This window comes from Corvus brachyrhynchos, unplaced genomic scaffold (genome assembly GCF_000691975.1).
Source record: "Corvus brachyrhynchos isolate BGI_N302 unplaced genomic scaffold, ASM69197v1 scaffold370, whole genome shotgun sequence".
Classification (NCBI taxonomy): Eukaryota; Metazoa; Chordata; class Aves; order Passeriformes; family Corvidae; genus Corvus; species Corvus brachyrhynchos.
In genome coordinates, this window is record NW_008235977.1 from 968,399 (window position 1) to 993,292 (window position 24,894).

Sequence of the window (24,894 nt, forward strand, 5' to 3'; positions counted from 1 at the left end):
AATACTACAGACTTCTCTTTTTTGCAGTTCCAGCTTCAGTCGGAAGAGAAAATGAGCCTAATGTGTATTCCTAATAACTAGTAATGCATGTCACAGACCCAAACATCTACAGATGGTCAAGAGAGGCTCAGGAGGTATTTCTTCAGTCTAAAAAGCTGAGGCAACACCCTCCACAGCAGCCCTTTCCTTCAGCCCTCCAATTCAGTCCCTGGCACTCGGTACCACTCACCTGATGCCGGATTGTGTGACCGCTCTGGGGATTGTTTGTACAGCACATTTCTCTGATAATCTCGCAGTTCCTCCTCCCACCTTCACTCTCCCTGTTGTTTGATGGTGGATTGCACTGCTTTGCTACTCTTGCTGTGAATCTTGGCATTCAGCCTCTATTCTTTGTAATTGCTCTTGTGCTGCTGCTACCCCTGCTGCCAGCTATCTAGTCACCTTTTTCTAAAAGCACGAGGTTTCTCTGTCTTGTTGTCCTGCCCCATCTGAAACACATAGGTCTCACTCAGATTAATTATTGCCTAGTTCAGTCCCCTTTGTCTATTCTGCTATCTACTTCTTCCTTGCTTTCCTTTGTGTCTTTGCCTGCAAGAAAAAAATCTGTTTCCTGGGGTTCAGGTTCTCAGAATGATAAAGTAGGGGAAGCTCTCTAAGTGATTCATCTTTGCAAGCTTTGCCTTCCATGTTCCAAAAAGTTTATGGGATCTTGGAAGCAAAGAGCTACAAACAGGTAAAGGGCCAAGCTAACATGTGGGAAGACAACTAGACCTGTGTAGACTTGAACATATTAACCCAGCCCTGATGCCCACAGCAAGTGGGAATATCGTCTAAGGGACAGAAAAAGTTTCCCAGGGATCTTGTGAGTGACCTTGATGGTTAGCCTACTTTCCGAAGCCTTCTGCACATCACTTTTCTGCATTCTGCAGGTTGGCTCTTGTGAGTGACACATTACACTGTGTTGGAATGCTGTGCATTTGTATTTGTCAGCAAGTTACAAAGACATGGATTAATTATTTATTACAGTCAAAATATGAAAAATGAAGAAAAATAAATGGAACCAGCTGGCAACTACATACAGCAAAACTCTGGAGACTCTGGTATGCAGTTGATACAGTAGGCTTGTGTTTTGGGGGTGCTGCGTTTTAAAGCTATGCTTGCCCATCCAAAAACCCCAGTAGGTTTTTGAGTGACATACTACCAGTGCCAGGCACAGGAGGTTTGCTGTCCACCTGCTCCCTACTGTCAAAAGATACCCAAGACCAAGCAATTTTTGTGTAGTTTTTGGTCTCTGGGACTTGAATTGTTTCAAGAAGCAAGGTTTGTTTTTTGGCTTTGCTGCAAGGGTCACTATTAGGTAATTAGCCATGAAGAATCAATGACAGCAGCCAGAGATGTAAAGCTGAGGTCCTCACACTTGCAGTCATTGGAGATTTTGTGACACTTTACATAAGGGTAGGGGTCTTGGGCCCCGCTTCTGGCTGAGCTCCAGGCCAAGTAATTACATTCTGCCTATCTGAAATTCCCCCTGTAGTGTCAAGTGGGAAAGCAACTCTCATTTCTTTCTCAAAGCAGTGGCGGGTGCAGAATGTCTGCCACGGTGCCTGGCTGCATTTTAGCAGGGGGTGGAAACATCCAAGAGCTGCAGTCACCGACCTACTTTGCTTTGCAGGTTTGCTGGTGAGAAGTGTGCTGTAAGTTGAGCCCTTACCTGCAGCCTTGATAGCGAAATGACAGTCCTTTGAAGAAGCTACAAGCAGCAGTGCTGTGAATAACAGCAGGCGCAGAACTGTAACACAGTTACACAGGCTCTTACCTCTGTTCTCTCTCTCTGCCTAGCCCACCTTTCTCTTTGCTCTGATGGCTTAGATGTGTGTATAGTAACTTCTGTCTGGTGCTTGAGTCTCCTGCTACTCCAGCGAAGAGAGTGGGAGAGCCTGAAAACAGCCAGTGGCTGTCCCACACTGCCGCCAGAGTTCCCAGCCACCATGACCAAACCCTCTCTGGGCTGGGAACGTCCCCCTGTCAGACTATCATCACAAGAGGCATGACCAGGCAAAAGATAGTGGATATATTTCAGCCTTTTCCTCAGTATGGCTTCTTGGAAATGGCAAAGATATCATTGTGATGGGTTTTGTGTAGTTCAGTTGCTGCTTGCTTACAGGGCTGGGGATGCTTCAGTGAGGGAATTACCCCAAGGCTGGGTGTGCTCCGTGGGGCAGTTGTGCTGTAGGAGATCAGCTGGACACGGGCTGGTTCTTCATGTTTAAGGGATTGTTGTTTCCTTTGTGAGAGGTTCTTGCCCTCACTGGTTTGATATTACTAGCCTGCACCTCACTGTTTAGCTTTAGGTTCAGGGTTTTAAAAACAAACATTTTTATTTTTCTCTCTTCCATTAGATTTTTCTTGTCAGCCGTATATTAATCCATTTAATCAATTATTTTACTGTTTCTGAAATGAATAATGTCTATAGTGGAAGCTCAGTGTTCAAAAAATTCCTCCCTGCACACTTGATTTATTTGTTATTGTGCTGAGCAGTCATAAAATGTGGGCCCTGTGGAGCTCTGTGACATGGCTGTGTTCTCTGGCAGCACTGGGTGTGACCATATGGACGTGTCGGAGTGTGGATTTTCCTTCACACGCTGGTTATGGAGCGTCCTACATGCTGCTGTGCATGCAGGGTGAACTTGCCACAGCCTCTCATTTGGTTTTTAATGAAATTGAGGTGTGCATTAAGAGGCTCTCCCTCCATTCCATGCAATGTCGTGTAATAGCAAAGTGCTGCTAAGAAGAAGAGCAGTGAGGTTGTTGCTAGCTGGGGTACCACAACAACATCACCTCTGGATTACAGAGTGCCTGAGCCACAGGTTCCTGGAGGGTGGGAGGGTATCCTGGAAAGTATTATTACATTTTTGCCCTGTTCTCATCCTCTTCCACTACCACCACCACCAGGAGTGGGATCTGCCTGGCCTGGCCCTTAATGGTGTGCAAAGTAGTCCCTTTGCAGCAAGCAGTCCTCATGCTTCTTCATTTACCTCCCTGCTCTGCAGAGGTGAGGTTTCCTTGTCTTACTTTCCATCCCTTGCTAAATCCCACCATTCCCAGACTGTTTGCTGGCATCGGACCTTTCTGGAGTGTTAATGCTGACAAGTGCCTACAGCTGCTTCCCATTGCCAACCAGGGATTCTGTGTTTGTTACAGACATGCTGGGACACAGTAAATCTAATTTCTCTCCCTTCTCCCACTATTTGTCTGCTGTGTCCAAGGTGACCACTCCAGAGAGTAACCATCTTGCCTGACACTTTAATATAGTGCTAATTCGTTGTTAATTGCTGGGGCAGAGAAACCTGACTCCATTGGGAAGACCATGAAGCAGGCGGTTGTCTCTGGAGTGTCCGGGTGGATAAGCCAGTTCTCTGGAGTAATGAGCCACCACTGCAGCAAAGTACCTTCTATTCAGAGAACGTGGAAACCTTGTCTCTCATTTTCTGTAAGTTTACAGGTAGATCTGCTTCAGCTGGTAGGTCCAAACTTACTTAAAAGCAATCAAATATTGCTTTCTGATACACTGTTACTTTTGTCACTTTTAAAAAATGACATCCCTCCACCCTTTTATTTCTCAGAAGCTTTGATTTAGACAAATCTGTCAATATATAATAGTTCAGATCATAAATCATGGAGGAATATGATTTAAATGAAAGAAGGCATAGTAAAAAGCTTTAGGAAAGCTCTTCTGTATTGTGTGTTCACTGCAAACATTGTCATCTCTCTTCAAATATGCAGAAAATAACATACCACAGAAGTAAATGAAATACTAATTTTGTAATTTTGTGAGGGATAGAAGGGAACGAGTATTTTAGAATTGACAATGAAATACAAAAGAGAACATGGAGCCCTCGTAAAAATGGGTCAAGGCAAGTGGTGATGGCAGTCCAATGAAACTAATTTCATATTCTCTTTCTAGAAATAATAAAGAGGGGGATGAACACCACAGTAGTACTTCCTAATGAAATATTTGATTCTAAATAATGTCTTGGAGTTCATGGGTCACATAATGCACAGCACGCAGATGGAAAAACCAGTGAGACTTAAAATTTCTTTTAAAATAATATTAATTAATAACACTTAGGCAATCATAGATGATGAGTGAAGCAAAACTGTTATTCCATAGGGGAACATGGTGTGCTTAATGATCTATAGGATGATGTGCACAGTGAGGTTTTGCTGTGTTTGTGTGAGTTACACCAGGGGATTTTTGCATACTGGAAATTAGGACCGAGTTGTCAGTGCAACTTGGACAAAAACTACTTTCCCAAACCGTGATAGCTCTCTGACTCTGGTCCTTACTGTTTTGAGACAAATTTTTTGTTGGGATGCTGTGCCCTGTGATTCATTCTTAATGGCTGCACCATGATAGTTTTGCTTTTTGATCATTTCTCTGCACCCAAAAGACAGACCATAGATTGATACCCACTGCTTTTTGACTCTCCAGCCCTTTAATCCATGGCTGGATGTGATGTCTGCTCAGACAGGGGTGGTCAAGACTGGTGACACAACTTGTACTCAACAAGCTCAGATGGACTTCAAGAGAAATTAGTATTGTAGGTTGTTCAGTACACTCAAAATGCTCAGAGCTTTGATTTGGGAGTGTTGCACTTAGATTATTTTTTTTCTTTGATTTAGAATTACAGAAGGAAATGTGTGTCAGAACAAGGTCTGTGAATTTTTGAGTGGAGAATATCTGTCTTCCTTAGTTACCTGGAGTTTCATTCTTTCTCTTATCAAAATTAGACAGCAGTCAATTTCAGTATCTCCCTTCAGCCTAAACTATTAAAAACCACTGAAAAAAGTCTCAAACTATGTAACTTCTGTTTCTGTGCGGTGTTAAAGCTGAAAGCAATTTGTATTGTGAATTCCACTCACGCTGCATTTATCTCTATTGTGCGTGTGACTGCTGTTGGGTGGGGGTGAAGGGACTGTCTTTAAGGCGTGTGGTACATGCAAAACAAAATCTCAGGCGGCTTCCGCTTCTGAGCTGCTTTCTCATGCTTCTCCAGTACCTGTGCCCTGTAGCCAATGATGCTGCATTTTGAAACACCAGCTGTGGCTGCGTGCTCTGGTTTTCCATCCCCTTGGTGCACACCATTTTTCTGATGGGTCACAGTAGCTCAGGAGCTTTGCACAAGTTTGACAAAGGCAACAGAGGCACAAATCAGACAACAACCCCCTTATATTTGACTCTGAAGTGTCCAACAGATCTTCTTGTGATTGATAGTTACCACAATTGCAGGGAAAGCCGCTGAGCTGTGCCTGCTACAGCCAAACCTGCCTACTGCGCCATCTCAGCTGTTTCTGTTTAGTGTGGATATCTAATGTGGCTGAAAATGCTGCTGATTTTTATTAACGTTAGGCTTGTTATTCCCCTTGAATGATAGTGGGGAGTGTACTTGCAATTAAAGCCAAACTGCCTCTGTTCTGAAATTAGTTTAGGTTTAGTACTGTTCCATTTAACCCCAGAAATGGGAGATCAAGTAAACTGCGGAGTTTCGAGTTTTTCTGTGGTGGCGAGTTTAGTCTCGTCGGAGTAGTACATCCTTTTCATATTTGTACAGAACCTGAAACCATGAGGCCACTTCAGTGACACCTGTTCCCAGACAGCTTTCGTTTGGTCCAGGATCAGCTGAGGACAGGGCAGGAATGAGGTGGAACTCTTCCATGAAGGAGCCCTGAGAACATGGCTGGTGCTTTTCTCCAGCAGCATCTTACAACAACGATGACTCTGAGGGTACATCTTCTGTGAGGCTGCCCCAGAGCAGCCCTGATTGGGCTGCCCTGGCTCCCATGGCAAGATGCTCCAGGCAGAAACTTCCCTTAAAATCTGAATGTGCAGATTTAGCGCTGCTGAGACTTGGCAGTAAGCAGCAGATTGGTGGTTTGTGTTGGTGTTGCTCTGACAAGTTGTCGTTTTAGCAAATGACATCACTGTAGCTCTGGCCCCTGTTGTCTCACCCTTTTGCCTTTCACACACTCTTTGACCAGATTTAGCCCTCATTTCTTACAGTCCTGGCCCTGTTATAAATGCTAAGCTGCCAGTGTTGTAAGGAGTCGTAGTAGGTTGAGGATGAGCAAACATTTAGAGCGAGATCACTAAATAAAGCTCTTTAAATTCACATAACCTTTGAAGTTTGCCAGCAGCAGGCAAACCTTGAAGACTGAAAAGCTACTAGAGGAGCCTCTGTTCCATTTACATTTGAAAATTTTTGCAGTTAAAAATATTGCTCTTTTAAATTTAATTTTAATGCTCCCTAATTACTCTCTATCCCCCACACTTGTTCATAAGTTACGATATCAGGCTTCAGAGATGTGTAAATGTTTATAGGCTATTGGCTCTATGTGACATTTTATTCTCAGGCTCTCTACAGAAATCTTAGGATAAAGTTAGAGCCCTGGATCATTGCAGCTGGTCTTTTTCTGCAGATAGGCAATTGTAAAAATAACATGGGAAGGGAAACCACTGAGTATAGTGCTACCAGAGCACTTTGCACCGCTTGGCCCTCAAAGAGAAGAGAGCTACTCTTCCTCCTGTGTTGCACGGCATCCTCCAGGGAAATGGTGCAGCTTCTGGGCAGTGCTGGGAGTTAGGCTGTGACACAGCAGGACATAGATGGTCAGTCTCCTTGCCCAGGGACAGTCTTTTTTTGGAAATTCTTTGGTGTGTTCTTTTTTTTTTTTTTTTTTTTTTTTTTTCCCTGAATGCTTGGAAATACCCAGAGACTGTAATATGTGCAGAGATATGGGGTTTTTTCCAGGGTCAGTATATTCTGTATGTTGTTCCATGTTTGTATGGACTTTTACAGGAATTGCAGATTGAAAGGGGAAGTGTTTTTGTGTGTATGCACTATTCTCACGCATCAAGTATCCAGAAGTACAGTAGCACATATTTTTTCTCACAGTCATCTATGCTTACAGTGTTTCAAAGAATATTCCAAAATATCTTGGCACAGACAAAGCGAAGCTGTTTGCAAGATCCCTAGCTGTGGAACAACAAAGGCTACATTCTCAACACACATCACACATGACTTTTATTAAAGTCTTAAACAAAAATCAGATAATGTATTTAGAAAATTAAACTCTTCACCATTTATGATGCTACTCACATTGTGAAAGGAAGTTCGTATCCCCTTGTGCCTCCTTTCCAATGACTTCTCCCCCAGTTCTACTCACTTCCTCATGTTGCAAATGAGAAGATGAAAATCTTAACTACAAATAAGTGCATTTAAAGACCAGCAGTTTGGGACTAACTCCCATTGTGGTGCCTAACTTAAAAAGGATTTGGTGTTCAGAAACAAAGGAAGGCAAGCATATATAAGGTGCCTCTGGTGGAACATTTGGAAGTTTGAATCATCTAAAATCATTATTTACCTTACCATTACATATGGCAAAAAGGATCTGGTAAATCACAGAACACATCCTGGATATTACAGACCCAGCCATCTCCTTAAATTTGTGTAAAGAAACATTCCTCCATTTCCAGTTGGGGCTAAATTTAGTTTTACACTATTGTACCATTATAGTCCAAAATAATGTTGATACCCTTGAATTTTCTAGTTGCTTTTTCCTCACATTTATGGTTTGAACCTCTACATTTTGCACTTATTAGGCCATGCCCATTTGATGTGCCACACTTGCATCCAAGGCATGTGGGAAGGGAGAGTTGTGAAGATCCCCCTTCCTTCCTGCTGCAAGTCCTATCACATGGATATTGAGGAAGGTGAGCACATTGTGCAAAAAGTCTTAATGCAGAGCCATAATTGTTCTGGGTTTTTAAGAGTGATATGTGGCTATGTCTCACGGTTAGGTCTGGAAAACCTTGGGTATTCTCAGTCTTCCTTGCAAAAGCTTGGCAACCAGGATTTTCTTTTCTTGGGATTTTGGTAGTTCTTAGAGTTGAACCGTGCAGGGTATCACAGAAGTCCCTTGTACCCACAAGAAGTAAGAGCTGGCTCCTCTTTCTATGCTGTGTTGAAGCTACCTCTATGCTGAGGTAGCAACTGTGAATCCATCCAGTTGCAGCAGAAAGAAAGAGACACACTAAAATTTCAGGACTCAACAAGCCCCATAAAAAGATCTGTCTGGACAGCACTTTACTAGTTAAGTGCTAAGTTATTATTATTATTTATTATTTATTTCCTCTCCTATTTTTCCTCTTACTGAACAAGCAGGAAATAACTTCGTTCTTTCATTTTAGAAGTGAAATAAATGTATTCCCTGCAGCATTTGAAATTTTAATAATCCATAATAAATAAAATCATATCTAATAACATAACTGCTTTCAATTGGCAACACGATCTCCTAGATGCATTGCAATGGCAGAAACATAAATAGTTGCAGCCTCTGAAAGCCTACTTCCTATTTGCTAAATATACTTGGCTTGCTTTAAATTCCTTTGTGTGCAGTCATTAATACAATCCTCTTTGACAGCATTTAATTAAAGTGCTTTTCTCTATTAAATTCATTAAAACTTTTTTTTTATATACAACTGTTTCCCAGACACTGACTGTTAAGGACCTGTAGGCCTCTCTTTAAATAACTTCTCTCTCCTTGTTGTAAATTGTTAATTAAATTTAACTTAGACTGTTTAAAGATGGCTTGGAAAAGAAAGCCAGATTTCAGGATATGGTCTCAATCATGGCTGATTTTTTTTAACACAGTTTTTTCCATGTAGTTATAGACTGCGTGTTATATTGTTTATGAATGTTGCTGTACTTTCAGCTGGAACCAAGCAAAGAAATACCCTAAAAAGCTCATTTCCATCTCACTTCAAAAATTTCCATCTTTTTAGTGCAGTTTCTTAGCCTAAGAGGATTTGCAGGGGGGGAGTAAGGAGGGAGGAGCTGTTTAGCATTAATAGATTATTGACAGCTTAATGTCTTGGCACCTAGACAGCCCATAAGGTATAATAAACAGGAAGCTGTCTGATGTGAGCGCAGTCAATAGCGTATTCAATCAGAACCTTTCAGTTAATTGCTGGTTGACCTCAGACATTTCCTTTAAGTGAAACTGTCCTTCGTTCAGATCTCATCTGGGTTTCAGGGTTTAATTTGAGAATGCCCTTTCCATATGGCAGCTTGTGCATACATTCCTGGTGGAGTTTTGCTTTGCTCCCATGCACAGCATTGCGAGAGCCAGTGTGTGCCTGGAGCTTTGCAGATCTCGTAGCCATGCGCTGGGCTGCCAGCGGGGCTGGGAATACGCCGTGGAGCTGGGCTGCCGCCGGGCACCGGCACCACGCTTAAAGCAGGCAGGGTTGTAAACTGATGTCAGGGGTATTTTCAAAGCAGCTGGGCTGTTGCCGAGGGTGTTTTGGATGGGGTTAGGCTCGGCTTTGGTGCCTAGAGAGGCACCGCGGCATTAACGAGACCTGCCCCGGCCCCTGCAGATGTGCGGTGCCGCAGCCCAGCGTGGCTGCCCCGGCAGAGGGGTCGGCACCGGTGCCTCCATCCCACCCGCGGGCACAGATTCCCCTGCTCCTCTGCACAAGTGCAGACCAGGGCTCATTTGTATTTAGTTTCCCTAATTCCTGTACTTAGCAGTTCTAATTTTTTTGGACTCTGTATCTTGATGAGGTCTAGATAAGCTACAAAGGCAAGCAGGCAGGAAACCACACGGGCAGTCCCTGACCCTGACTAACTGGAAACCATCTGCTTATTTGGGGAGGAAACATCCATGTATATCTCTTCTAGCAAGTCTGCCGCATTTGGGTTTTTCTTCCTTTCCCTCCAACTGTTGACTCTGAGCGTGTGTTTTCCATAGGCAGGATCAGGGAGGGTCAGCTGTGGCAGCTCTCGTTTGCAGCAAATGGGTCTGAGTTTCCCGATGGCAGTGAGTAACTGCCATGTGAAGGAAATACTTCTGTACCAGAGCAAGTTTAATTTACATTTCATGCAGTCAGGACACGTTTTGTCTCAAGATCTTGCAGTGATTGTGTCTTTTAGCCACTTATCATGCATTCAGACTGTGGTTTGCTGGAAGGAGTATTATCACTTTTAATCTCTAATTTTTCCCTGGTTTTGATTCATTTCTGTGGTTCTCTTTGTCCCTCTGCGCCAAACAAACAGCTTATGCCTTTTTAATGGCCTGATTAGCACCAGGGAAGCACTGCTGACTTGGGATAATGTTACTTGTGGTGTTCCCTTGTTTAAATGAGAGGAGGAGTAAGAATGCTGCGTTGCGATGTTTGGGATCCATTAAAGTCCAGTCTGGACCCCTGCCTGAAGTAGGTTGTTAATCTTTTGGCTTCATGAATGCATGTTGGAAAAGTGAGGGGGAATGGTTTTGAGATGATGCCCCCCTTTTGGGAAGATTCAAGGATAAGAGTGATTTGGAATAATTTCTGGAGAGAACGGAACAAAATCATGGCAAGACAGAACAGAACCAGTGAAGAAATCCCAAGGTACATGTGTGACCCTGGGGCCATCAACTGCAACACTCACACTTTGCTCCCAGGTGTCTCTGCCGAGAATATATTTGAAAGTACTTTCTGGTTTTATCAGACTTACTGGCCAAGCTGCTAATCAGTGTTACATTGACCAGAGGACTCCCACATGCAATAAAAATCATAACCTTTATTGGATTTTGAGATAGAAAAGATTCACATCCATCTCCTTTTATAAACTGCATTACATTTTGTACTTTCAGAGCTCCCATCAGTACAACCCTTTGTAAATATGATGGTGAAGAATGTAGGTGGGTAGATAGATGGCTGTGAGTTGCTGTTCCTTGGGTGGTACAGCCTAGAGCTATAGAACTGCTTGAGCTTAGTTAAAGGGGTTGCTGACATTTCTGAAATACTGAAAGAAACAAATATGTCGGTCCTTTCTAAATTATTATTTTAAGTTCAAATAATAAAAAAAAAGGTTTGTGGCAGTTTAGAGCAACAAGCAACATAATGCTTTGAAGGAAAATAGGAAGAACTTGAAGAGCAAAAGTTGTTCTGAATAAAAGCAACCAGAATATGCTGTTTCATGAAAAATGCCTAAACAACTGCTTGAACTTTGTCAGAATATTCACCCCTCTGCTGCCCCAGGCAAACAGCTTGGCAAAGGAGATTTCACTTAGTCAATAGTTTGATGTCACTCAGTCGACATTTATGACCGAAAGATTTTTGACTGAAAAATGCCACACAGTCCTAACCTTATTGAAGCAGAGAGTGGTGTTTTGCATTTCTTGCAAAAGCCTGGGGCTCCTTGCACACAGACCTACAAGCTGCAGGCTTATGTTAAATGTGAGCTTTACCCCTGTGATTATGTGTGTGTGGCCAGCTGTGGACAAAGCAGTCCATGGAGTTCCCCACAGCAGCCAGGAGCAAAGCTGGATGGATCCCAGGGCCGTAACAATGCCATCTTCTGCTTTGTCCTAATACTGCCTCTCTGGCCTTACATTAAACTGTTTCATTAAAAATGAACAAAAAAATGTGAATATAAACTGCACGTGCTGTTGACTTTCCATAAAGTCATTTTCTACCAGCATCCAAAGTCTGTAAAATAGGTACAGGTCAGAGTAGTGAGACATAGAGCTCAACAGTATGGGAGTGAGATGCCTGTGTAGCTTCCTCTGTCTTCTGCAGGTGCCCACCTTTTCTAGAACTTAATCAGGAAGACAAAGGATTTCAGATCTTAATTCTCTGAGGCATCCTGTCTTCAGTGACCTAATCTGTGCAGGAGACTGTACTTTGGCCATTTGATTTTTATTTACCCAGTTTCAAGCTAAGGGTATAATAAAGCACATTATGCCAGTTGTGTGTGTGGTAATACTGGATATTTTGCTTTCACCATGGTAGTTGATTATAATGCACTTTTTAAGACTTGCTTTCTAAAAAAAGGAATATTTATACTTTTATGTGTTTGATTCACACAGTATAGTTTGCACAAGTCCTGTTATTAAGTGCATTGGTGGTTACATCTCAAAAGCCAAAAAACATGCTGAGTAGTGTTTTATCAGCACAAATCTGCTATTTTCACTAACCATAACAGTCAGGTTCTCCTGACTTCTAATTGCTCCCATTGTAAAAATTAGCAGTAGAGTTGGGTATTCTTGAAACCCCAAATAGCCATCTGTAAGGACCTAAAACAGTTTGATGGGACAAATAATTACCCCCCCACCAGAATCCAGCATCTAATCCAAACATATCCTTCCTGAAATAATGCAGTGCTTACTCCTGGTCTGAGTAACTGGAAAACAGCATGATTATAGTGGCGCCATTCGTGCCACCATAGTTAGGGGTTTAGAGCTTGACCTTAAGCACGGCTCTAGGTTGGGGCTTCTCAGGGAAGATCTTGCTCACACTGCCCGCAAATACTCTTCTGATTTTCAAAAGAAAAGGAGAACATGTGTAGTGTTAATTAAACAAGAAAGGATAGAGGGCACCCAAAGTGTTTTGTCTGCAGAAAACTAAACCACAACCCCTTTGTTGCCCCCTTAGTTCCTGTATTCTGCATTCAGAGCTGCATTCTGCCAGCTCCTCATCATGGTTATCAGGGTTGGGATGGGGAAACGCAGAACTGACCCAAAATCTTTGGCAGACCCTCCTTGGCCACAAGCAAGCTCAGGCTCTATTTGGAAACAGCTAAGCAGAGCTCTGCACACCATAGCATCCCAGAGAGCCTTGCTAGGGCTGTGAGAGAAGGCACAGGAGAGACAACTCCGAGGCCCACAAAGCTCATGGTCTTGTTTTGGAGGTGAGTGTCAACTGGAAGGTTTGTGGCCCTCAAGGTGCACACAGATGTTGAAAGTCCCACTTGAGGGGACTCCACTTAGCATCACCATGCAGAAGGGTAGTGTTGATGAGGCTGTTGCTGTTGCTTTTTGCCTTGTGGAGGAGGCTGCCTTGCTACCACAGGTTAGAGGCAAGAGAGACTTGCATGGCTTCTCCAAGGCTGGCAGAGTCCTGCCTGCCTGCCAGGGCTGAAGCAAAAGACAATGGAGCCATCCATCACCGATGCCTTCAGGAGAGAGTCTGCAGCGAGGTTGTGCAACACTTCCTGACCGCATCGGCCGCTCTGTCAGCAGCACCCTGGCTTGTGCCAGCAGCAGCCGGAATGGATCCGGCCACTTGCATGTGGACACAGGAGGTACGTGCCGGCTCCACCTGCAGGCTGTGCAGGAGCTGCTGACAACTCTCCCAGGCTGCAGCCAGGTATTAGAGAAAGAGATACCCAGCGCTGGTCACAGTTACTCTGCAGTGAGCCTAAGGGTCTGGCTTAAACCAGCCCAAGATGGGAAATTCAGAGCTAATACATGAATGTTCATCAGCATGAGCTCATTTGTGCTGCCCCATAAAATCAGCCAGTTCTCAGGCACTTGCACAGCAATGAAAGTTGTGCCTGTGCTTTTGTGGGAAGAGTTGAGTTAGTATTCGAGGGAGAGCAGTTACCCCAGGAAACACCGGGACACTGTTCTGCATTGTCAGAGTTTTCTGATTTATTTTTTTAACATTATACAGACAAAATAGTGGCTATTGTGTAGGCACGTGCTGTCTATTAACAGAGATCAGGAAAGGGAAATAAACCACGCATTACTGAAGAATAAGATCATGATTGTGGTCAAGTGGTGGCAGAAGTTTTTTTTCTCTTTGTCAAGCTGATTTGTAAACATTCTTCAAACAACTGTGCAGACAGCAGTGCCACAGCTTCTTGAAAGGAAAGCAAAGACAAGGAAAGATTCCTCTGCACAGATGTTTTACAGTAACCTCTTAGACCTGTCCCAAAGTTATCTGGTCATCTGAAGTTGTCATTGCGAGCTATGCTGCACATGTGGCCTCTTAGCAGTGCAGTGTAATCAAGCTGTAATTTATATTTTATTTCCAGTGATGATAGCACTTAAAAATGTTTTGTGGTGGATTTGCTCTTTGATGCATGGTAAGCTCCTGTTAGCATTAATGGGAGCAGTGTGTGCTGGGGAGGGGGAGAGACACCTTCCCTCTGCCTTCAAGTCAAGACTAATTGTGTTTTGCTTATGCTTAGCACTTTGTGTGGGATGCCAAAAGCAATGTACAACTGAAAATTTCGTTGTTTTGTTTTGTTTTGTTTTGTTTTTAATTCCCTGCGTCTTTTTCGTCACCTTTTTGACCATTTTTGATAGTTTGGTCCTGGAGAATTGCAGGATAGGGCTGCTGTTTCAGAGGCTGGGTGTTCAGTGTCTTGCCATGCTTTCAAATCCCTGCCTATTTCCTGCCCTTGAGCAAGGCAACCACCGTAAAGCAAAGGGAAGCATGTGGTGAGTGTGCTCCAAAGATGTTGAAATGAATCACTTCAGCCAGCTTGCATTCCAGCCTGGAAACCAAACTTGCCTTTGACTTTGGGTTCCCTGTGGAACTCCTTTCTCTCCTCAAGAGTTCTCTCTAAGTCCCTTTTTGTATATCTCAGAGTGTGACTTGTACCTCAGAGCTGATAGATTTAGGACAGGGTTTGTCTGATCCAATATTCTGGCTCCAGTGGTGGTCAGGGGCGGATGAAGGGTGATAGGAAAGGCCTGAATGTTTGGGGGACTTTTTTATTGTGTGACTGCTTTGTCTTTGCAGACAAAATGAATGGGACCCAGGGCTGCTGGCTTACGAGGTGTTGTAGCCACCAGTTCTGGTTGGCTGGTTTCATCTGGCTTTCATGAGATGGGATACTTCATATCACAGACAAGCATTGTAATTATCTTTAATAAGGGTGTTTACTCTTGTGAAGCAATTACTAAGCTGCACTGGAAAATGCACAGGATGTGTGGCCAGCAGTTGAGCTACAAAATTAAAAGAAGCTCAGACTGAAGTTAGATGAAAGTGAACATATTTATCCGTGTCAGACTTCCTACCATTTTGCACGCTCATATTGATTTCTTTTGACACGGTCTTCTTTTATTGAGTACCATATATTTTTTTAAATCCCTTACTGATAACAGTACCTGCTAAGGGCAATTGTAAAAGGAAACTAAAGTATATTAAACCTGCCTGGAGTCAAAATGTAATCTAACACCTGTAGTCTGCAATTTGTCATCACTTCATAGATACTTTTTCTTTTTTAATAACAGTTTTGGATTTCCCTGAGTTTTGACCTTAGGATAGCGTATAATCCAAGAAAAGCAAGGAAACTAAACCACGGTCTTTAACACAGCTTTATGGTGTCAAGGTGTGAAATCACTCTGAGAATGAGTCCAAAGAAAATACTTCCTTTGGTGCTGCGACTAGTGCTGCAGTGTTTACCCAAATGAATGTATTTTTGCAAGGGAAGAAAAAAAGAGTCGTCTAAGAACCACATTTTTAATAAGAAAGAAATGAACACAGGTGCAAATTGTAACTTCTGCTACAGTTTCTTGTACGGACATTCCTAGAAACCTGTAAAGAGTCTTGGCACAGTGACTGTGTGTAATTAATGTTCTTATCCCTGTGAGCCCTGGCCTGGGAGGCTGTCACGAGCCTGGTTATGGCAGCTGCTGCCTCTCTTCTCTCCTTGCACATTTCTATATGTGAAGAGAAACCAGGGCTAGGGAGTGTAAGGCTCTTTATTTGAACAGATAATCTCCTACAGATTATTCCTGTAAACTCTGCTAAGAGGGACAGTGCCTCCTTCTTGGTATAAGATTTTGTTGCAACAAAAGGGAGTTTGTCTCTTCAGTAAACTCTTACCAGGATAGCTAGGCACTGCCAGGGGGCTCTCAGCTTACAGAGGTGAGGTGCTGCTCAGTAAAATGCAGCTGAACACCTTGTTTAGGCCTGTCCTCAGCCCTGCCTTTGACTTCAGCTGGCCATGGGGAAAGGAGCTTTTCCAGTGGCTTGCTGACAGGAGGTGTGTGGTGGATTGTTTTTGCATGGAGTCAAACTGGTGGCAACTCCTGCTGATGAGCCTTGAACGCTTCCAAGGGCAGTAATAGATGGCTGGTGTTAGGTGTACCAAATGAAGGTTCTGGACCTGTGTTTTATAGTATGTGTCTGTTCTCTCTGGCTTTTCTTTTGGGGTCCTTAAGCAGGCTAAAATCTTGCTGTCTTTGGCATGGAAGTCCTTGATGTGATACAGTGTTATGGCTGGCTGTGAGAACAATGTAAATACGAAGAAAAGCTGAAAGGTTTGACTGCTTCCCACCACTGAGAATAGATTCACAGAATTATCTGTTTTGGAAAAGACCTGTAAGATCATCAAGTCCAACCATTAACCCACCAATGCCAAGTGCACCCCTAAACCATGTCTCATATGTGTAGATGTGGCACTTAATTTAAGTACCTCTAGGGACAGTGACTCCACCACTTCCCTGGGTAGCCTGTTCCAATGTTTTACAACTCTTTCAGTGAAGAAGTCTTTTCTAATATCCAATTTAAACCTCCTCTGGCAAAGAGAAGGCCAATCCATTCAACTTTGCTTCTTGTGGGTTTGGGTTATGAAAATTGATACTGACCACCACATGCCATCAAGGTACCTGTCAGTGCTCACACTGTCTGTGCACAGACGAAGGTGGTGTCTGTTCAGCAAGGGCAGTCTCTATTGAAAATGCACAGTCTTTCAAGAATGTAACATTTTTGGTGCCTCTCTTAGCAAGGGGCACCTCATTATCTCAGCAAATCCCGACGGAAGGGAGCTCACATGACTGATCCTTTCTGCAAAGGGATGGGCAGGACCACACTAGGAAACAAAAGAGCTTGAGGTTTTCACATAGAAATGCAGTTCCTGATTCCAGTGTGCTGCAAAGGCTGTCCAGGCAATGGAGGGTGACATGTCACAGAGTCAGTGTTGTCAGCTGGTGTCTCACTGCTGGTGGTGCCTGGGGGTGTGTGTGTGTTCCCCGCTCGAGCATCCTGCTTGGCTCCCTTAGCCACTCACCAATGTCACGTGTGTAGTTCTAGCTAGAAAGTGGGTGGAAATGGAAATAAACACCAGTGGCATAGTGAATCCAGCCAAAATTAAATACAGTACAGGCACAGACTGCGATTACATGATGTTCATCTTTCAGTTTGGGTTCGCTCACCTCTCTCTTTTCTGTGGCAACGCCAAAGTCAGGTTTTTCCTGTGGGAGCACCCGGAGACGTGGGGAGTGGATAAGTGTAAAACAGTGCAACAGTCCCTTCCCCTGATAATTCTTGGCTTTGGATTTTAGATAGACCACAAACCCTTAGCTTATTACAAATAATCCTGATCACTCCCATAATGATACACTACATTATATACTCCCCTAAATTTAATCATTCAGTATCTCACTTCCTTCCCTGTAGGCATGTACTATTATATTTTACACATGGCTTACAGCTGCTTTTCATTGTGGCCTTCAAATCATATTTCAGTACAGTGCGATCTAAGACCAGTCACTTAATCATTTAAAGTCAACTTCCATCACAGTCATTTTCTTGCAAGTTTTCTACCAGGGCTCTTGAATTTATTTCAAAAAGATAAGTTTTTCTGTGAGGAGAAAGTCTACCTGATTGAACCTTCATGAAGCAGCATCTTCCAGAGATGCTCTGTTTTCAAATGTTGAAAGGCAGCCATGTCTATAGAGTTTGAAAATTAAATCTCTTGAAGGAATGGAAAGAGTAAGTCCTCTGGGCATGGAAGGAAATCTGTATCTTCACATTTGATTTGAAAGTAGATGAGAAGTCAGGAAGGGGAAGGAAAGTCAGCTCCAGATGGTGCTGGCTGTGGAGGAGGAGGAGGCTGCCCCACCTGTGGCTGGGGAGCAGTGGGAAAGGGCATGGGGGATGGAGAAGGGAGTGGGGAAGGGGGGCATGGGGCACCTGTGCCACAAAGTGCACCTTTCCGAGCCCAGCACCAGCTTTCCTGGGAACAGGAGAGCTGAGCATGGCCATTGTTGTTATCCCTTACCTCAGAAGCCCATCATATCTGCAGGGCTTTGTGGTAGGTCCGGCCACCACGGAGGGTTCGCCTGCGCTGGGAGATGCGCTGCACCCTATACACAGAAGATCAGTGATGTTTCCTTCTTGGCAGTGCAGAGGCAGAGCAGCACTGACCCAAAGCTATATGGCAGGGTGTGCACAGCAGTGAGTGAAGCTGCTGGAAATTTTACCTGCAGATGTAGGAGCCTAATAATGACCCAAGATCTGAAAATCTGGATCTCCAAATATGGGCCATTTCCTCTGTGAGGCTGTGGCATGCAGAACCGGATATGAAGTAAGCCAATCACTCAGATTGACCAGCATGCTCGTCAATCAAATGTAGTTTAAAGCAAATATTTAACATACAGGTAATTTAGATTTCGTATTGTACCGTGTGCTCAGCAGTTGATCTGGTTTGCATAGAAAAGCATGCTCTGTTGTGCTAAATAGCTTGTACTGTCAGAAGGAGTTGCAAAACTGACCACAGCCCAGATCTGAAGGACATTCTGTGCATTTATTCATCTGTCTGTATATGGCTAAAGTTCTGTTGCTGACAAATACAGTGTGGCCGAAGTCCTTTGTTAATCCCACTGGCAAACCAGAGGAAACCCCCAGAAGTTAGTAAAATAATGAGATTTGTCTGTTAGAAGAGCAGCTTTAGTTTTTTTTTCATTACCTAGCATAACAGGAGATGAAATAAAATGCAACCTTTTTCTACTATTTTACACTGATAACCCCCAGGTTTTGCATTTTCTCTTCTGGAGAAGGTGGAGAGGTCACTCTGGAAAAGGAAGGGTTAATTGAAATTATTCTTTCTCTCCTGCTCTCAGCCCTCTCTTTGGTTGATTGCTTTATAGATGCTGTAGGCATCTCTTCATCTCCTTCAAATTAAACATTTTACTGCTGCTGATCCCGTATTGTTGGATTTTTTTCATCATTATATTTGATTGGAAGTCTTGTAACATTTTTCAAGCTGGATCATTTCTCATGCTATTTGTCAACTGAAGAGGGAAAAAAAAGCCCCCTTCCAACTCCAACAAGAATGAACTAAGTAATTCGCACCCTTTCTGGATGTGTTTCTATCTCTGTTAGCTGCTACTTGAATCCAGCTTCTGATTAGCAATGCTACTTGCGGCTTTTTGTGTGACGCTGTCTGTAAGTTCCCTGGCAGTTTATTTGTGGTGTTAAATCCTTTTGATTTTGGGTGCTCTGGGCCTTACTTTGTCAGGTGACAGGACCAGAAGCCACAACACGGGAGATTAGGTAGGGTCTGTGTGACAAATTTATGGGGCTTGGTCCCTGGCTAGAATCAGCGATCCTGGCTCTGCTGCTTTCAGTGCTCCCTGCTGACGTAGGTACAGATCCCACCCTCATCTGTAACCCTCTATTTGGAAACGTCAGCCCTTCTCTTTGAAAGCAATCCATGGACAAAAAAGAAATCCTCAAAGAGCAGCTGAGCGATTCCATTCATTGGAACATTATGCTCTTTTATTACAAGAGATGTAATAAAACATAAACCAGAGTATCTGTCATTTCCATCTGAGCTCCCCCTTTTCCCCCGCTCCCTGGTTAGCCATTTCTGTGGAACCCTCAGTATTTACGTGCTTGGGAGGAAAATGTACGTATTGGCACCAAAACAAGTTTGCAGTGTTTCTGTCCAGCAGCGGCTCTTGCCCGCGGTGTGGCAAGCCCTGTGCTGGCACCTGCTCTTGGCTGTCCCTGTGGAGCTGCTCCTTGGATGGATGTTCCTGCCACTGTCCCGGCACGGCAGTGCCCGTGGGGAGAGCGGGCAGCGCTGCCGGCGGCAGGATGTGCAGCTGTGTCCCTGCACTGCCGGCCCTCACTCACACCCCGCTGCTCACGGAGGCACCGGGATGTGGTGCCGGGTCCTGCTTCTGTGCCCGGGGAGCTGCAGCCCCGCGGGGAGCAGAGCCCTGGCCAGGTGCAGCCGGGCCACCGTCACAGCATCCCCGGCGGGCTCAGCTCCTCGGCCGCGCTGTGGTGGGCAGTGCCTGGGGACTGCGATCTGCTTCCCAAAAGCTGGGACTGGAGATCGCTGACGTTACAAATTGTTATGGCAGGAACGTTTGATGAAGGAAATGAGGAAAGGGCTCTTCGGCACAGAGCCTTTTTATTTATTTGCATAACAGGCTGATATTCCACAGCGGGCTTCCCTCTTGCGGTAATAACTTGACTAGTGTAGCATTTTACGGGGGGCTCGGTATGTGTGTAAAATTCAGTGCAAGTTCTCAGCACATTTCCATTATTTATCCTTGGGTTTTTTTTCCTTCAGAGAGCTTTAATGTAGGGTTGATTCTCTGGATATTATAGTTTGCAACAAAGACGTTTTCTTCTTGGTTAAAGAGCCAGAATTCCCTCTTACTTGTGGAAGAAAATAGTTATCCATATTGATTTTGTTAGCTTTGAGTGTCAAGCTCTAATAATTATTTCCCTGCATCTGAAGAAACCTCTGGGCAAATCCAGCACTCAATCCTGTAGGGGATTTTTTCCACTAATCTCTCTTGTATAGATTTGGTTTTAAAGAAAGCATATGGAGCTCCTCTGTGTTTCGAACAATTCAGAGCAGGTATTTTTTCCCCTGGAATAAGGGCTGCACGAGGCCCTTTCTTAGTCATTTTAAGTGGCTGTTAGGAAGATTAAGAGCTACATATGCTTTCTTTAAACTTGCCGAAAAGGAGATACTGTGGGTGAAAATCTGTTACAAGACTGCAAAGTGTGCTTGCCCAGAGGGTTTCTCAGAATGGAGGGCTATAATTATTTGAACTCAGAACTCCTCAACTAGTGAAATTACTGCAGATGTAATATAGAGAAATCTGTTCAGGAGACACATTAAAGCCACCTATGCGAAGCAACTGAACTGACAATGCTGTTCCTCTTAAGGGAAAGGGAAGAGAAATCTTAGCAAATCTCTGCACTTCTATTATTTTTTTTCTTACAAAAAGTAGCTGTGATGGATTTTAATGCAAAATCATTATTCATAAAGTAGCACCTGACAATCCCACATGTGCCTAGGCCTTTGTGGTACTTGACATCTTGAGGAAATGGTCAAAGTGTCTAGCCTGAAAAGATGAGAGGAAACAAGAGTGGGGAGAAGAGGAGCAAAGCAGGAGAATGACTTTTCTGAGATGGGGCAACTGGCCAATCATCATGACCACAAGACTGTAATACCTTTTGACTTAATTTTTATTTTGGCTATTTTATATTTCTTTTTATTACTTGCATTTTTTATTTCTCATTTATTTTGTGGGTTTACATTTATTTTATAACGTTTGCCTTTGATATCACTTTCTCCCTTCAGTCTGTAGTTACTGGTGTAGCTGTCTTACAGGTGAGAAAGGTAGTGCACAATGCATATTAATTGTACTTTTCTTGACCAAACCAAAGTGGGTCCTGTATACAAACCTGTACAAGTGCCCTTATGTCAAGCACCGAGGGGTCAGCATGTGAAGTGTGTGTCTGTTTGATCTTATAGGTGCTGCACAGACAGCAGTCCCAGCCTGCCAAGGAGAATTCCCCACCTAGAGAAGAGGCTCCTCCTCCACCTGCTGAGGACAGTTGTGCCAAAAAGCCAAGATCCCGTACCAAGATCTCCTTGGAAGCTCTAGGTATCCTTCAAAGCTTTATTCATGACGTGGGTCTCTACCCTGATCAGGAAGCCATCCACACCCTCTCTGCTCAGCTGGATCTCCCCAAGCACACCATCATCAAATTCTTCCAGAACCAACGTTACCACGTAAAGCACCACGGGAAGCTAAAAGAGCACTTGGGAACAGTGGTTGACGTGGCAGAGTACAAGGATGAGGAGCTGCTGACGGAGTCGGAGGAGAACGACAGTGAGGAAGGCTCTGAGGAAATGTATAAAGTAGAGGCGGAGGAGGAGAATCCCGACAAAAGCAAGGCGGCTCCAGCAGACATCGACCAGAGATAATGTGAGATAGAAGTGCAGAAAGCAATACATTGATCCAAGGATTTTCTGGTTTTATTTTTGATTTTTTTCCTCGTTTTAACTTTTGTTTGTTTGTTTCCGTTGCGCATGATCCATGTGCAAACCGAATGAATTCAGCATTGCCCGATCAGACATCGCCTTGACACAGACACTCGAGTGTTACACTTCCTGCATTTGACTGAAGCAATCGTTGTAGTCACATAGGATTATGCCTTCATCAATCTTGCACTTATGAAAGGGACAGCTAGCAAGTAAATTGGAAGAAAAAGTCCTATGAAATCAGTGAAGGGAAATTTACAACTTTGTGTGTGTATATATATATTTACATAAAATATATATATATTAAATTGCATGGGACGGAACTTTACAACCTGAAAGTATAGACTGTGAAATGAGTTCTTTAAAGATGAGACTTGTTTATGTATTAAAACCACTTCAAAATGAGTTGCTTTGGCTTTTTGATAAACTGCCGCCTGCTCTCAGGGTGTGGTGACTATTTTTGAATTCCTATTTATTTTCTATGTTTATCCCTGATTTTTTTTTTTCATTATTATATGGCGTCCTATCTGGCAACTTGATGGGTAATTTTTGAGGTATTTAAAGACGTAAATCAACACTGCCAAAAAAAGAAAAGAGGAAAAAAAGAGAGAAAATGGAAAAACAAATCAGGGCACCTTAAAAAGAAAACCTAGTAAGTTAAAAGTACTTTGAACACAATGCACACTTAAAAGGATACAGCATGTTCCACTCTCCAGATAGTCCTTTCCGTAGTGAACAGATGAGTTTTCATGGGATTCAGAATGACTAAAACTGAAATTCAGTGCGTAGAAGACTTGTCCATTAACGAGGTCTTTATAGAAAGAGAAAAAAGATAAATGTGTTGAGATTTGATGTATGGAATTCATACTATCAACCACATTTTACTGTGGATTTTATTTACCTGTTCTTTGTTTCAGATCTTAAAATTTAAAAGCTTTCTTCTTGTTGTTGCTTTTTGTTTATACTGAAGTGAAACACACACGCGCACACACACGCACACGCACACACATGCACACGTGTAAAGTTACATTGCGACACAAAATGCCACAATCCCAAGAATCCTGTCCAGGTGAATTGCTGACAGACCGAGGGTTTGCGCTGGTGACTTCCCGCTCGCCCTCCTCGTAGCCTCCCCCGTGTTTCTGTTGTGCTGGGCTTCCTCGTGTCCCGCGTTCCGTGCCAGTGCAATGCAGTGTTTCCAGCCGCAGGTCCCCGCTCCCTGGGGGGCCCAGGCGCTGCACTCCCAGCCAGGCCCTGCACACCCACCCCTCCTGGGCGAAGGCTCCGCAGCACCCAGGTAGCAGCTACGTTACATAAAGCAGAGCCAATCCCGAGTGACTCTTCGATGGCCTGAGCACTAAAGCTGCAATAGCATCCACCCGCTCTGAGGCACCCTGTCGAGAGAGACGCCAAGTAGCATTCACTTTTCACTTCTGTGCAATGATTTCTGAGACAAAGACCTCACCTTGCAGCTGGATTGATTTCAGACGCCTGTAAACTGCAGCCGTAATGGTACCAACAAGGCTTCTGGCTTTTTTCTTCCTTTTTTCACATGGGCTTTTCATGTAATCTTGACCAAGACCTCATGCAATATCACTTTGAAAGTTACTTTCTGTTTACTACACCAGGCAATGTAATATAACTGTTAATACTATTTATATATTTGAAAGGTATAAAAGGTAGGAGTTAAAAACGAAAAACAAACCTCTACGTGTAGATATTTACTCAGAACAGACAATATACAGGGAGAAGACGTTGCAATACAAGCTAATTCTAGCTGCTCAGTAACCTCTGGAGTTTTTATGAGATTTTTTCAGAGCTAATGTTTGAAACATGAGTATCTCTGCATAAATTTCATATCCCTTTGCAAAATTATGGTGGGTTGCTTACTTAATGCCCCTTTTGCTCTTCATCCTTTAGTTCTGTAGTGTGCTGCAGCTTTACTCAGAATTTTGATGGTTGCTGCTTTATGTTTCTCTCAGAGCTACGCTTTCAAAACTGTCTTCTTATCCTGTAGCTGAAATCACTCCATACATTTGAAAGGAAACTGAATTTTGCCAAGCTATGTAAGTTGTTCATCTGATGATGGCATCAACATTTGGTATCTTTTACACTTCAACCAAAAATTTTATTAGGTATTTTTTCAATGCTGAGTCTTGCCTTTTTATTTTTAATTTCACTGCCAATTTTGCAGTGGTTCTAAGTGAATCTGTGGGCATTTTAGCCTGTGGTCTTGCCAGAACTTTGCGAATTACAATGCATATATGTCTATTTATTCAGTATCCATCATATAATATCTATTTGGAGAAAGAAACTTTTCTTGTAGTGCCTCTTAACAAAGCACAATTTTCCGCCTTTTTTGTGAAATAAAAAATAAAAAAAACAAATTGTGTTTTATTGCGGTATCAACAATGTGAATAAGGATTAACATATTGTAAATGTTCATTTTTCCATGTAAATCAACTTTATCTTCGTTATCACTAAGTGATAATTAATTTTTAACTTATGTGCATTGTTAGGCTGTTAGAATTTTTTGGTTGTTGAAATAAAACGCATTCAATAAATATGAATAATTTGTCAAGTAATTTACTGGGCTTTTTTCTTTTCTCCTGAGCTCAAGTGGAACAAGGTATGCAAGACAGAGGGGGCGTATTTGCCTGTTGAAAAAAGGTTTGATCGGTGGTGTTGGGTCTTGAAAACCTGCACAAGGCCCCTGGAGCTGGCACAGGTGACAAATCTGTATCACCAGGACTAACCTGTTGTGTTAGTGGCTTTCTGCGCACATGTAGGTGCATGCACAGGATGTTTCTGGTGGGATCAGGAGGAGGATGGGGGTGCCTTCAGCCTGCTGGAGAATATGCTCAAAACACACACATAAAGATCCACTTCCAGTCTGCTGTCTTCTTTTGCTGGTAGATTTTTTCTGTTTATAATTAAAAAGCCACAAATGACTGCGTGTCAGGAAACTTTTGGAGCACACATGTCCATGGTTAATGGACATAATAAAAGGCTTTATTATATTTATAGCAGG

The 24,894-nt window shown here is 43.2% G+C and overlaps 1 protein-coding gene across 1 annotated transcript in view; it reads left to right on the forward strand.

Annotated features, from left to right (window-relative positions):
• Positions 1-24,448, forward strand: part of SATB2 (SATB homeobox 2) — a 110,480-nt gene extending 86,032 nt beyond the window's left edge. Inside the window, 1 exon segment of the mRNA XM_008629884.2 lies at positions 21,351-24,448. Coding sequence (XP_008628106.1) covers positions 21,351-21,806 — 456 coding nt within the window. The 3' untranslated portion in view covers positions 21,807-24,448.
• The last annotated feature ends 446 nt before the right edge of the window (positions 24,449-24,894 follow it).